The sequence below is a fragment of the Cynoglossus semilaevis genome, chromosome 14 (assembly GCF_000523025.1).
Source record: "Cynoglossus semilaevis isolate Cse_v1.0 chromosome 14, Cse_v1.0, whole genome shotgun sequence".
NCBI lineage: Eukaryota > Metazoa > Chordata > Actinopteri > Pleuronectiformes > Cynoglossidae > Cynoglossus > Cynoglossus semilaevis.
Window position 1 is genome coordinate 17,661,656 of NC_024320.1, and position 14,062 is coordinate 17,675,717.

At 42.6% G+C, this 14,062-nt stretch overlaps 1 protein-coding gene across 3 annotated transcripts in view; it reads left to right on the top strand.

The window, feature by feature from the left end:
• The first annotated feature begins 232 nt into the window (after window positions 1–232).
• The window catches only part of LOC103389898 (synaptic vesicle glycoprotein 2C-like), a 35,333-nt gene continuing 21,503 nt past the window's right edge, over window positions 233–14,062 (top strand). Inside the window, exons 1-5 of one of the 3 annotated variants that reach the window (XM_025062532.1) lie at window positions 233–925; window positions 3,332–3,410; window positions 4,169–4,311; window positions 4,453–4,872; window positions 11,062–11,930. In XM_025062532.1, coding sequence (XP_024918300.1) covers window positions 11,330–11,930 — 601 coding nt within the window. In that variant the 5' untranslated portion in view covers window positions 233–925; window positions 3,332–3,410; window positions 4,169–4,311; window positions 4,453–4,872; window positions 11,062–11,329. Of the gene's footprint in view, window positions 926–2,981; window positions 3,009–3,331; window positions 3,411–4,168; window positions 4,312–4,452; window positions 4,873–11,061; window positions 11,931–14,062 lie in introns of those variants that run through there. The other 2 variants (XM_017038912.2, XM_017038913.2) reach the window with 2 other exon arrangements.

The window sequence follows — 14,062 nt, forward strand, 5'->3', positions numbered from 1 at the left end:
ATCAGCCCTATTTACAGCACTCTTATATAAAACTGTGGTTTTCAAGCTAGGAGGTCAGAGCACCTGGATTGGCCAGGAGCCATAGGAAGGCTCTAGAAGTTATTGAATAGATTAATGACTTTTATTATTGAGTAGAACACTATCTGACCTCTGTATTTTACCATCACCAGTGAGCAACCCATCACCAGTGAGCAGGGGGCAGCTGAAGCACCTGGGGAGTAGAGTGTGGGGACGGTCCCATGCTCAGAGCACCTCATTGGCAACTGGTGGACGACCTACAGCAGTACTTCTCAAATAGTGGGGCGGGTCCCTGGGGGGGGTGAGGTCCAATGGAATATGGCACGGTGGACACAAGTGTACCACTGCTGTAATGCTTGAATGATAACAAGCCTCCAGTCACTAGGTGGCAGCAACTCATACAGTGGTTTGTACGTATAGAAATATACATGTTATCAGGTTCTCAATAGTGTTTCAATTTGAAATGATGCGTGGACTGGTGAACTGGACCCTGTCCAGCTGATGACTGCCGGGGTCAGTTCCAGCTTCAGTGGACTACGTGGTAGAACATAAGAAGCTTTGCACAAAAGTTAATGCACAAAACAGAAGTCAGGAGCAGCAGCCAGAATCAGGTGATGTCATGTCTGCTCCGCCCTTCTCCTGTAATTAGCCTCTTCTATTACACCTGGGTTTTACCTTCACACTGATTACCTGATGTGCTCCACCTGTGCTGCCATCTTGTGCAAACCCACACACTCTCAGTCTGTCGTGGTCGTGCTGGACTGTTGAGACTCTTTCTAATGTCTGCTCCTAAATCCTGTTGCCTGTGTTTCCTGTTGTCTGCTCACGGTGGAGTCTCCATGTTCTCCACATCCTATCACCAACACCTGCTGCATACAGACTCAATCTCTTGTGTCTTTCTAGTTTGGTGAGTGAACCACAATATCCATTGTTTGTTTTTGTTTTTTATCTTAATGGACATTTAAAAAAAACAAACAACTATCTTAATGGACATTTAAAAAAAACAACATTTTTGTGTCCTCTCTCACCCATTAAACGAGCATTTCTGTGTCCTCTCTCACCCATTAAACGAATGAAGTGTGTGTTTTTCTTTGGTCTTTTTTGTGATTTTGCTTCATTTGAGTCCAAACTCTTGGGTTGAAGTGGGGCACTGTGACCGTGACAATGAGCTGACTGCTGTGGCATAAACACTACACAACAGTTTAAGCACACATTTGACTTTAAGTATGGTTTTCTGCAAATATGCTTCTTGGTTAGCCTAGCATGTGCTACCCTGGAAGCATCAATTACCATCACCACTTCTCCAAGTGTAACTATATGTTTCAATAAGTCATTAGGTGTCTGACAAAAAAAAAAATCACATCTACATCCAACCAAAATCGTATTTCTAAATGTTTGTCTGTAGTGTACAAAAATACCTCTTAATGTATGACAAAAACAAGTAGTTAGATGATCATATTGTGGAGTACTACGTGTACTCCACAATACAATCTGTTATGTTCTACCTGTGTGTAGGTACTGAAAGATGTGAGTACAATGTGTAATTACAGGCAAAAATAAAGTAATTAATTCTGATCCATTCAACAGCCGACCTTGCTAACAATCCCCTTTGTTTCAAAGACATGGAATTATGGGCCAGCTAGCCCACATAATTAAAAAAAAAGAAATTAAACTTTGGATTACTCTTCAGGACCTCAAAGATGGCTGAATGCACAGAGTGTGAATGTGCGCGGGTGTATACATCGTGTCGGTATACACATCTGTATCACTTTGAAATTGAATTTCCATGCTTTTGTCATCTTTCGTCAAGTAACGCTGCAAACTAACGCATGTCATGCTGGCCTCGGCTACGGTTGATTCTAAAATGCTGCCGCTCGCCTTTGAACTAGCGCTGAAAACCAAGAGCACATCGACCCGATCTTGAATTTGTTTTTAGATGTCTTCAGTGTCTTTCCCCATACTATCTGTCCATGCCAAAGACGAGGAGGAAGTTGGAGGGACCAAGATTCTTCAGTCTCAGCCCCCTAACCTGGATTGTTTCCTCACTGGCTGTTGGCTCTGTTTGAGATTTGAGATCTGTTTCATATACATTTGACTTCTTTTTGTGATGATTCAGCTATATTATTTTCTAATTATTTCATTCTATTGTTCTGTCCGTGATGTTCAGCACTCTGACCAAAGTGCTTTATCAATAAAGTTGAGTTGAGTAACAACAAACCGATTCCCTGTCTTCTTGCTTCGTCTTGTATATTATTGGCTCACAGTGACGCCTACCGGTATATGACTTTTTTTTTTTTTTTTTCTCAAAATGGTTTGAGGTCTGCTAATGAGCAGTAACTGACCAATAATGAATTAACCCAATAGGTGGCAGTGATGTAACTGAGAAGAATACAGACCCTCACTAAGAGTCGTACTAAATACATAATACATCTTCAAATAGATGTAGTGTAACTCAATTGTCAGTGGGTTGTTTTTTTTTTGTCAGTATAGAAGTTTATCCATCTGTGGCAGGTGGTCTCCTGTTCTGTATCATTGTCGATTTGTGTGTATGTCTACTGTATGTACGTTTCATCTTCAGGAGAGATGCCCCGGGCTGGGGTCAGACCAACTCCACTCAGTGCAGGGCGTAATAAACTCTATGAAGCTAAATATCTGTGTGTGTATATATGTATGTATATATTTATATGTGTATATATTTACGTGTGTATATATGATATATGTGTATGTTTATGTATGTATGTGAATATACATACATTATTACATATAAACTTATGTCTATATGTACAGTATATGCACGTCTAATTGCAACCAATATGTTTGTCATGCAGCGTTCACTCTAGTCTTTGTTTTTCTGAAACACAGGACTTGACTGTCTAAACGTCGCCCACGCTACATTATGAATCCCTGTGTCCACCAACTCATGGGTTTATTTACATCCTGTGTTCAAACAGATCGTGAGTGAGGGTTCAGGAGAAGGAACAAAGGAGATGGTAATGACGTTCCTGTTCTCACATCTAGAACAGACGTGGTGCAGAAATAGATTAGTGCCGACTCGGTACTTGTTTGTGCTGTGCATAAATGTGTTGAGTTATAATGAATCTCAACCCTGAGTTTCCTAACAGCGTAAGAGTTCCCCCTAAACACTTATATTAGATAGCTGCACACAGGAGGGCGATCCAGTGAAGGCTGTGGCCTCTTCCTCTCTAATCATGCAGAATCAGATGGGCTTTTAGAGACCGCTTATACCCACGTGTCTCATTCAAAATTTGATGTGCTAAAATTCTTGTTCTTTTTCCAACCATTTTCTTCCTAGGCTTACAGCAAGAGCAGTGACAGGCTTCAGTTGACCCCCATTTGACCCCTGAAGTGTACCAGTCCTGTTTTTGATGAAGGTAAAATTGATGATTTTACATTTTGAAGAAAAGGGTTTGTCGTCAGTTAATTATTAAGTGTGATTTGGCCATTGAAGCAACTTGTGTTGGCCAGAATTGTTACCTATGTTTACTATGTTTTAAATACCCAGACAGCAGAAGATAAAGTAATCTCCAACTCTGTCTGCAATCTCAAAAAATATATATATATATATCCATGCTAAAGTGTTGACTTCTCAATATTACAGTAACTACATTTTTTCGTCACTCTGTCACTGCTTTACATACTGTGGTGTAATGGATCTCATTAATGTACGATGTGATTGGTTTTCTTGTCAGTCTGTAATTTTTTTAATGTGAACGTTGTTTTTATCAGGTCATCACTTGAATTAGATTGAATGTAAGATGATGTAATCTGTTGGACAAATGAGCACGACCATGTCGTTCGTCCTCCTTGTATGGTCGGTCACAAGTCATTTCATAACAGATCAACTACAGATGGGATGGTTCGTGTGTTGTCACATCTCTGCCTTTTGCTCTTTGCTCACTGTATTAATTACTTATTCAACAGGCATTAAAGGGATAGTGCAGTGTGTGTGTGTGTGTGTGTATATATATATATATATATATATACACGTATATTGCAATGCTGGTGCTGGTGGCAGACATCTGGATGTCCTGCAGTTGAAGCAGAAAGTGAACACATTTTAAATGCAAATAGAACTGACAGGAAAGTGTTTTCAAAAATGCATTTTATAAAAAGTGGTTCTGCCTCAAAGTCCAATCAGCTAGCAGAGGCCCAGCTCTCGCTGCCACCTACTGCTCCATTGATTCCCCATGAATCCCAGCTGTCATGGCAGTGACAGTTTCCTGATCAGCAACTATGGAAACAAACCTTCCCAGTGCTGTGTCCCATCATCAGGTCAGACTGAAACTGAGGGCTTTAACACAGAACCAATTAAAAGACATTCAGCTGATCTCTGATATCTTCTTATAGAAAATAAATATCCAAATGCACCTTCGTACCGAGCCCTGTTTCTTCTTCTTCTCCTTTTAAACTCAGGATCCAGTGAACTCCCATCTAAACCCTCCATCACTCCACGCAGCCACAGGAATTCCCACTGCTGTTCTACTACTCCAGCACTTCAGTGCAGTCAGGGCCCAAGAGTGTTTGATTCCAGTCGGTACTACTCCAGCAGCATCCCTCCTCCGCTCCTCCCCCTCCTCCTCCTCCTTTTCCTCACACTCACGCTTCCCGCCCTCCCCCTCAGCCTCTCCGCCTCCCCTCGTCTTCCCCGGACTGCAGTGGAGGAAGGAAACCGCTGCACCGAAGAAGACGAGAAACAAGAAGAAAAAAAGAGAAAAGATCTAGTCGCGATGCCGTCAACCTCTGCTGCTGTGGAGGGAGGAGGGAACCAGCAAACCGGCAGCACACACACTCACTCCAACTCGGCATGAACACCCGGCTCCTCTGTGCCAGATTGTGAGTATTTCTTTCTTTCTTCCTTTTTTTTTCTTTTCCACATTTCTTTTTCCCCCCACATTACCATGTGCCAAACTGTAACTTCATCCTCCCTGTGAGCACAGATGGCATCACTGTCTCCCCGCATCATTTAAAATTCACAATGGAGACAGGAGATGCTGCGTGCACCTGCACGAGGCTCATTTTCCAGAGGAAGATGAAACATGAATTGACTCGTGTGCGCGCATAATTGCGGGAAAAGTTGTGGGAACTTAAACTTAAAAAAAATAGAATTTAAGTTAACATGAGGACGACTTCGTGTGTTGATAATTCACACCACACTGTGTGTATCTGATCACGTCAGTGTTTGCTACAAAATAAGTCGTTTCATTTCTTATCGTTTCATTTTAATTTTTTGTTAAAGTTTGCGTGGCGTGAAGGATCGTGTGCACGGTTCATTCAGCCGTGCACTGACTTCTGTGAGACTGAGTGATGCTGCTGCTGCTGCCGGTGACGGTGCTGGTGCTGAGGCTGAGCTCGGCGTGCATCTCTGTGGGTCGTTCGGTGTCGGCGGTTCGATGAGTCGGTGCGCACCGGCTGTGCTGCGTGCTCCACGCCGAGCGCACACATGTCGCGCACGTCGTCCATCACTCAGGAGCCCCTTTCCCAGGGCGGTGTGTGCAGTGGGGCCAGTCTTTCCTCTCACCGCATACATGGCGCACTGAGCCGCCGCTCCGCAGGGCACGATTGATTCCCAGTCTGCGGGACAGCCCCCGATATCTAATTATGGGACGCGAATTGCGTCGACGCGCACCGTAGTGATTGATGTTCCTCCCTGGACGTAGTCTGTGAGCCGTGTTCAGCCTGTGGAGCTGCGGTTGAGGCTGTGGTAGTAAACAGTGCAGCGGTGGAGCAGTGGAGCAGTGGACAGGGGAGGGACTCAGTTACCTGAGTTTGAACACAGTGTGATTTGCACATGTGGCTGAATAATAAAAAAAAAAAAGACAATTAAAATTTGTAGTTTACAGTAAGATTTTACGTTTATGCAGATTTGTTCAGACAAAGATAAATAAGGCTAGGGAAGAGTGGCTAGAGATCTTGCCGTACAACAAGAAGATCCCAGGTTTGATCCCAGGTGGTAACCTGAGGGTCTGGTCTTTCTGTATGATGTTGGCTTCTGAGGTTTTTATCCCACACTTGAGAATAATTAAAAATGTCTTAACTGAATTAACTCGCTCTTAAAGCTACATGGACATTGGACAAATGAATTCTTTATCTACATTCATTTCTGTGAATGCAGCAATTATTTAAGGTATATTTAACCCAAATTAACAAGATCTACAGCTGATGTTGGATCGTTGCTGGTTGGATGTAACACAATGTTGGCTTCAGGAAAGAGAGACAGTCCTTATTTACATTCAACCCACTACAAATTAAAAAGATTGATGAAAACTGTATTGATTTTCCTTCACGTTTGACTATATTTGGTTCATGTTCCGCTCTGGTTTTGCAGAGTCTGTTTTACTCCTGAACTGACTGTGTGGCATCAGCAGGTTTGTGGCATGTCGTTTTATATACACAATGTGCAAATGCTCACTGCAGCCATCTGTGGCCACTGCAGAATAGCCTGTAGGGCTGTACTCCAACGCCACTTTTATTCACATGTCAACCAATATGAAGCGTGCAGATACAGGATCCCAGACATGCTTATTCACAGATTCCATTATTAAATTTAACGTATTATTATTTTACTAATGTCTAAAATTTCGTTTGAGCTCAGTGATGTTCACAAAAGTGTGTTGGGTTGACATCCATCTGCTGCAGGTCAAGTCAGGTCATGTCAATGCTATTAGTTCTGTTCACTTCACAAACAACATTCAGCATTGACTTTACCGAAGTGCCAGTTGTGTCAGATGGTAGGACATTGGCCGCGTCTGTGTCTTCTGCTGAGTTAGGAACAAAAGGCTACAGGCAATTCAGGTCTTTGTACAGCTGTGTATTGTGTAGTTCAGTGGTTCTCAAACGTCTTATACTCTGTTACCACCTGAAAAAACATTGATCTCTCTCTGAGTACCACCATGATGACCAACATTAGAATATAGCGCCAGTGACCTTCCCTGTTAGCTTCCACCACAGGAGAGAGGTTTATAAATGATTAGAAAGAAGTTTGTTTAAACCTTGTATTAATTGTGCATGGTATGTGTCAGATTTATTCAACTGAAAATGTAAATGTGAAAATATGAATTTTCCCCACGTACCACTAGAGAGCGCTCGCGTACCACTGGTGGTACGCGTACCACAGTTTGAGAACCACTGGTGTAGTTTATTTTGAAATGAGTGGTACGCGTACCACAGTTTGAGAAGCACTGGTGTAGTTTATTTTGATATTTCTTTTGTTTCCACAGAAGGATGTATACATATAGAAAATGAAAAAGGACCAACCAGTGGACCTTGAGGTTCACCTTTGTTTACTTCAGAAGATATTGCATAACTACAACATTAACCCTGTGTGTAGTAGCTTTAGTCCCACATGTCGGCCTCATAAGACACAGCTGTTTCTATGACAATATACTGTGAATGCTAGAGACTAAACGGGATTAACTCTATACTGTAGGTTTTTAATTTGATATTAATGTGTGTGTGTGTGTGTGTGGGGGGGGGGGTATAGTTTTTTTCAGTAGGTGTTTAATTACAGAGGTGGGCAATGAGCAGAGCCAGTAAGAAAAGAGTGATTAACTTGTTTTATGTGATGGGTTTTTTTTAATCAGAGGTGAGGTTTCCTTAAATAGCTTTGGTCGGATTTAGATTTGTCTGTTTGGAGGTTAACACTAATGACATCTGAGAGTGCCGTATAATGTGTGTGTGTGTGTGTGTTTTAGTGTGTGTTTATCTGAGTGATTAATGAACGTGGCTGGATGGCGTCAGCCGGCCATGACAGCACGACTGCAAGGAAATCACTTCTCCCCTCTCCTTGGACTGCTGATTCAGAGCTTGCAGGAATTTTGCTGATTGCTAAGACCCCCATCATGCGGAGGGGTGGAGGAGAGGTACTATATAATATATAATATATAATAAAGGTGAGTGGAGCTGCCATTAAAATGGAAATAGAAATGGCCATAAATGATGGCCTACTGGGGGATCAAAGGTTGTGTTATTTTTAGCGAATGTGAATAAAATAAGAAAATAAGAAAAGACTGGACACCAGAATCAGGCTTTCCAGAATTAGCTCTGTGGCTCAGTGCTCTGAAAGACATGAAAATGTCAGTATTAATGTCCATTTGCATAAGGAAAGGAGTGGTCAGCTGATCAAGAATAAGGAAATGTCAACAGATGGGGGAGAGGGTGAGGGGGCGGGGGGGGGTTGATTGATGTTCTTGGGGATTCTCTAGCACTTTCTGAGAGCGATGTGTCGTTGGAGTAGAGAAACGTGTATGAAGACAAACAGACTGATTGGACTGAGACGTCAGATTACAGAGGGACACACTGCCAGGCTGCCAGCCTTTAGTCAGTTGCCCTCTATTACCCAAAGTCTTGCAGGGCAATTCATCGGTCCGTTTATTTTAAGGCCATTTGCTGCAGGATTTCTCAGAGCGCCTCGTGACGTCGATCACAGAGTTCGACCTTTAGACTCAGATGTCAGGTGCTCCACTGGGGGAGCTGCGTGGCTAAAAAGTAGTTTTAGGGAAGTTTAAAAAAAAGTTTTTTTTTTAAATATGCTTTGAGCCACAACTTTAAGCAGAAGGAAAAGTCAAACCTGTCTTTCAAAAAACATGTTCTTGTGCAACTTAACTGTATTTCTGTAGCCCTCACCTATATACACCTGGGACTAGTATACATACATCAGCAATGTATAAATGTAGTCAAGTTTAATAAGCAGTTAATAATATAATAAAACTCATGTTTTCTTGTGTTTTTACAAATTTACATTTTTGTAATGAATATAAAGCTTTTACTTTACTTCTTTAAGTTAAGTCACTTCTTCCAGCAGTGTTTACATCACAGAATTTCTTCTTTGTAAAATCCTGAGTTTAATAAATATTATCAAGTTCTTTTTAAATGTTCAAATGTTTCAGTTTTGGGAATATAGGGGAAAAAAAGACCTGGAAAACCTTTATTTTGTGTTACTACTGTGCTCCATATCTAGGGGAAAAAAAGACCTGGAAAACCTTCTATATTTTGTGTTGCTACTGTGCTCCATATTCATCTATTTTTTTGCACGGCACACAGAAAAAAGAAAGGAAAAAAAAAGTGACTCTCTGGTCATTCCCTAAACCTGAGGGATTCTCCACATCTCCATTAATGTAACTGTTAATAGTACACTATATAATAATGTAATATTAATTAACCTAAAAACCAAGGGCACAGGATGCTTGGCGCTCTTACACCCCAGTGTCCATTTACTTTTTAATATCATTCTCCAAAGTCCACTTCCTCACGTGGTCTACAGGAAACTGTGGTGTTTTGGAAAATCCAACCTTTTCAGCCAATGGTCTGATGTTTTCAACATAACACAAGATGTTTGTGTTAAAAAATAAAGTTAGGATCATAAAGATATTTTTCTGAAATACTGACACAAAGACCAAATCTGAGATGAAAGACTGTGTTCAGTACAGCAGGAGACTTTGTTGATGATTATGTTGGTTTGGAAAAAGAGAACAAGTTTTAGTGATTTGACGGCATCTGAACCAGAGGCAGGTGCCGTCCTAATAGATTCACATTCACTAGTCAAAAAATGTAGTTCCTGTTTCTTCCCTCTGGTTAAACCGACTGTTTCGTCCAGGATTACAATTTCAATCATTGCTGCATTGCACCAAAATCTCTGGGGCTGTTTCATCCTTTCTGTGGAAGTGCCACGTTGAAATGACAGCACCCAGCTCAAGTGTTATCTTAACCCGCAGAGCAAAGGTGAGCAGAAACACCATACATCAACCTGCCACAGTCCTGCAGCACCAACTCAGTCCCAACTTTCTGCCTCCACAGACTGCAGATGCTAACACAAATACAGATGTTGAAGTTGAAGGGTTTGTTGCAGCTTCTCTCACACATTGTTTATTATATACAGTGATGGTAATTCCTAATTTTTAACACATGAAACCATTCAGCCCCAGCAGCCCTGCACACATGGTTCAGATGTGTGATGTTGTGCAGTTTGACTTGTGTAATTGCTTTGTCAAAAACAGTGTTGCTAAAGGGCTTCGGAGTGTAATGTCAAGGCCCACAGCTCACTGTGGTTGTTGTTTTGTCCTGGAGCAGACATTGACATGTTTTTTTGTCCTGGAGCAGACATTGACTGTGGTCGGTGGTGGCTGCAGTGTTGTAGACAGACAGATGAAGCCTGATGTGTTGACAGACTCTGCTGGGACACCACAGTAGTGTCAGGGTCCGGAGGAGCCGCAAGGAGACCCAGTCAGACAACCTGACGTCCGGTCCCAGGGCTAGACACCAGACCACACAGTTACAGAGGCCCAGACTGAACACATGGTTGTCCAATTCCTAAATTTCTAATTGAAAATGCATTGGCGCGCCTTGATTAGGGGTCTTAAACCTGTGGCTCCCAAGCCATATCTGGCTCTTTAGTGTCTTTGCAATGGTATTTGTAATTGTATTGAATGCTGTTTGTCTAAGAACCGAACATGGTCTACGTGTAGAAATTAGAATCTTGTATTTTTTTTCACTGGTATATAAGATGGAGACAATGTTGCCAACAGGTTTCTTTATATATTTATATTCTTTATATTTATTTATAAAGCTGTAGTATTACTATAGTACTGAAAATAATGGTCATACTCTGCAGTAGTGCCTGTCAGAATATTTATGCAGTTCTCAGTAAGTTTTATTTGCTGCTGAAATGATAAAAATGTCTCCTGAGTCCAAGGTTGCAGATCCCAGTCCTTGGTCCAAGATGGAATGTCTTATTGTCAAATTAGTCTTGTTGGGTTCCTTGGTTACTCTGGTTTATGCAGTTACAGCACAGCCTCCTTTCAAAGTATCCACAATCAGCCAGTGAATTTGCTTTGTGCCAGTCTTAACTTTGATGCCTCACACTTCATCAGTAGACTTCCGTTTGTGTCACCTCCTGTGGGCAGTGTTTCTCTTCTGGTGTTAAAATGTTCTTTTTTCTCTCGGTGTGCCAGGAATTCTCACTGTTAAATATTTCTGACGTGGAGCCTTGACGGAGTTTAATGTGTTCTTCTCTCTCTGTGCCCACAGGCTGATGGTCTGCTCTTCTAGGCTCTGACGGATCAACTGTTTAGAATTGCAGCAGTCCGGCGACTCCCGTCCAATGGAATCAGACATCATTACTTAATCATTAGTGTCGCAGCAGCTGAGTGGATTTTCAGCTCCTATAAACTGCTCTGAGTCTGAGGGGAACGGTTAACTCCAGCTTTTACCTGTCATCCTGACTGGAGTCAAACCTCAGTAGGGTTGAATTTAACAAAAAAAAAGAGTTTTTATTGCCAAACATCTCTGTGCCAAGATGGATGAAACTCACAACAGGACAACTTTGGTCAAAGGTGCCAAGGACATCGCTAAAGAAGCCAAGAGGCACGCCGCCAAAAACTTCAACAAAGCCGTGGATCGTGCCTCAGATGAATATTCCACTCAACGCAGCTACAACCGTTTCCAGAACGAGGGCGAAGAAGAGAACTACGATCATTACAACCAACAAGACGGCTTGTACGCTGACAACGCAGCCAGCGATGAAGAGGGGGCCTCCAGTGATGCAACAGAAGGCCACGATGACGAAGATGAGATCTACGAGGGGGAGTACCAAGGCGTCCCGGCCTACAGTGACGGGAAGCCCCAGGACGGACAGGTGGCTCTGGGCCAGCCGGTTTCTGACAGTCTCAAGGGCCGCAAAGAGCTGGAAAATGAGCGTCAGGCCGATGAAGAGGAGCTGGCCCAGCAGTATGAGCTGATCATGCAGGAGTGCGGTCACGGGAGATTCCAGTGGCAGCTGTTCTTCGTCCTCGGCCTGGCGCTCATGTCGGACGGTGTGGAAGTGTTCGTCGTGGGCTTCGTCCTGCCCAGTGCTGAGACGGACATGTGCGTCCCCAACTCTGGTGCAGGTTGGCTGGGTAAGGAGCAGCAGTTCAGTTCATTTACTAAAGTAGTCACTAGTGAACACCTTTACTGTGCAGGGACACGTGCTGTACCTGTTGTTGTTAGAACTCTGTGTTCACTGTTCTGATGGGAAATGTTCCCTCAAATTACCAGGAACATGATTTAGACACAGAGCAGTGGGGACGGTTCTGGCCTCCATTCTTCCTGTCTTGTGATGATCTGAGTGCAGCATTGATATTCACGCAGAATACTGTTGGTTGGAACCTGTGAATGGTGTTTCAGTATGAGAAGTATGTGATCAGACGTAGAAGAAAGTCGACAGATCTTCATCACCTCTGATGGCTGTGAATCTGGGAAAGATCAATATGTCATATTCATGTCTGATACAGATACTGCAAAACTGCAGTATTTGCAGACACCAATACAATATATTGTTTTCCTCCTCTCCTCTTGTTGATTTGTATCTACTCTCTGTAGTTTAACATAGACGTTAACAGCAGTTATTTCGCTCTTATAAAGGAAGAAAAAAATAAAATCATGACGCAGCTTTTAATTATGCAACACTGCTGCTGCTTTATATTTATAGTGTAGAGTTTTTAGAGCATTTGATTGGGCCAAACAGGGCTGAGCTGAACAATTAAAAAAAAAATCAAAATAAACTTAAAAGAAAAACTTTGCGCAAATAGTTTTATCTGAGTAGAATACCATATGAATAAAAAATGAAACCTCACACTGAATGGAGCCTGGAGTCAATGTAGACTCTAAGCAGAATAGTAAATATTACCTAAAATACATATACTGTAGTGTATACTGTATGTACTGTACAGTATACCTGCAGTAGAATACAGTACAACAACAGTACTTTGCAGTATTGAAGCCTTCAGCCTCTGCTGCTCCACTTCACTCAGCTAACATGATGCCTCAGCTAACAAGGCTAATCCATCATCAACACCAACTGCATTCAGTGCAAAGATTGCGACGTTGTAGTGACGAGTCTGAACATTTTACCCAGCATGCAGCTGATAGTCACCCTGAGGATCGGAACCGAACTTCTGCTGTGTGATTTAATTTGAGGTTCTGATTAATCGTCAAGTACAGTGGTATAATGCAGCGTCTGTACCAGTGTATCTAGTATCTACCTGTACTGTACAGCCTACAGCCTACAGGGCTGTGCATGGAGACCAGTGATGCAGGCGCGAGGAGCTCTTCTGGCTACAGTGTGTGTGTGTGTGTGTGTGTGTGTGTGTGTGTGTGTGTGTGTGTGCACCCTGGCTTCATTGTTTTGCTCGCTCTGTCTAAAATAAGTGCACGGTTCCTCCGCTGCACGCACAGTTAAACACCGCGCTCATGTTCACTTTAGCCGTCGATACGTTGAAAGATGAAATGATTTCTCTCTATTTCACTACCATATGGTTTAAACGCTAACTGTAGGAACAGGGTGGTAAATTATTCATGTCAATTTTACCAGTTTGTGAGTCATCACCTGGTGGGAGACGGCGGAAGAGAAAATAGAAGAATGAGTCATTTCACCAACTTTATCTCACACACACACTAACACACACACTAACACACACACTAACACACACACTAACACACACGTTCCCTGTAAAGTGAGGACACTCACAATCACATACAATTTGTTTCTCGGCTCCTTAAACTCCCGTGGTTCTTTAAGAATGGACACAGTCAGTGAAGAGACTCCTGTCAATCTGTGGTTACACTGAGGAGTGTTAACACTGATGGGCGTTTACTACTGCCAGATTAGACAGGAGTCCTTCAGTCTCTGACCCCGAGGTGATCAGCGTTAACACCTGAGTCATTCACATCATTTCTTCATTTAATCGTTCTTATTTTAATGATGATTCTATTCTATGGTTGTAGGGGACGCTGTCAGAGGCACAGGTCCAGAGGGTGAGGTCCAGAGGTCCAGAGTGTCCAGGGACACCTGGACCAGTTTGTGAGTCCATGTCAGGGCCACAACAACCATTCACACTTACATTCAGACCTGTGGTTCAGTGGAGGGCAGGGTGGGGGCGCTGGTCGTCGTCCCAGTTTTCCAGGCTGTAGCTGGTGTGGGTGTGGCATCAGTGCATCCTTAGAGGAAAGAGGGGAAATGTCTGCAAAACTGAATACATGAAATACTTAT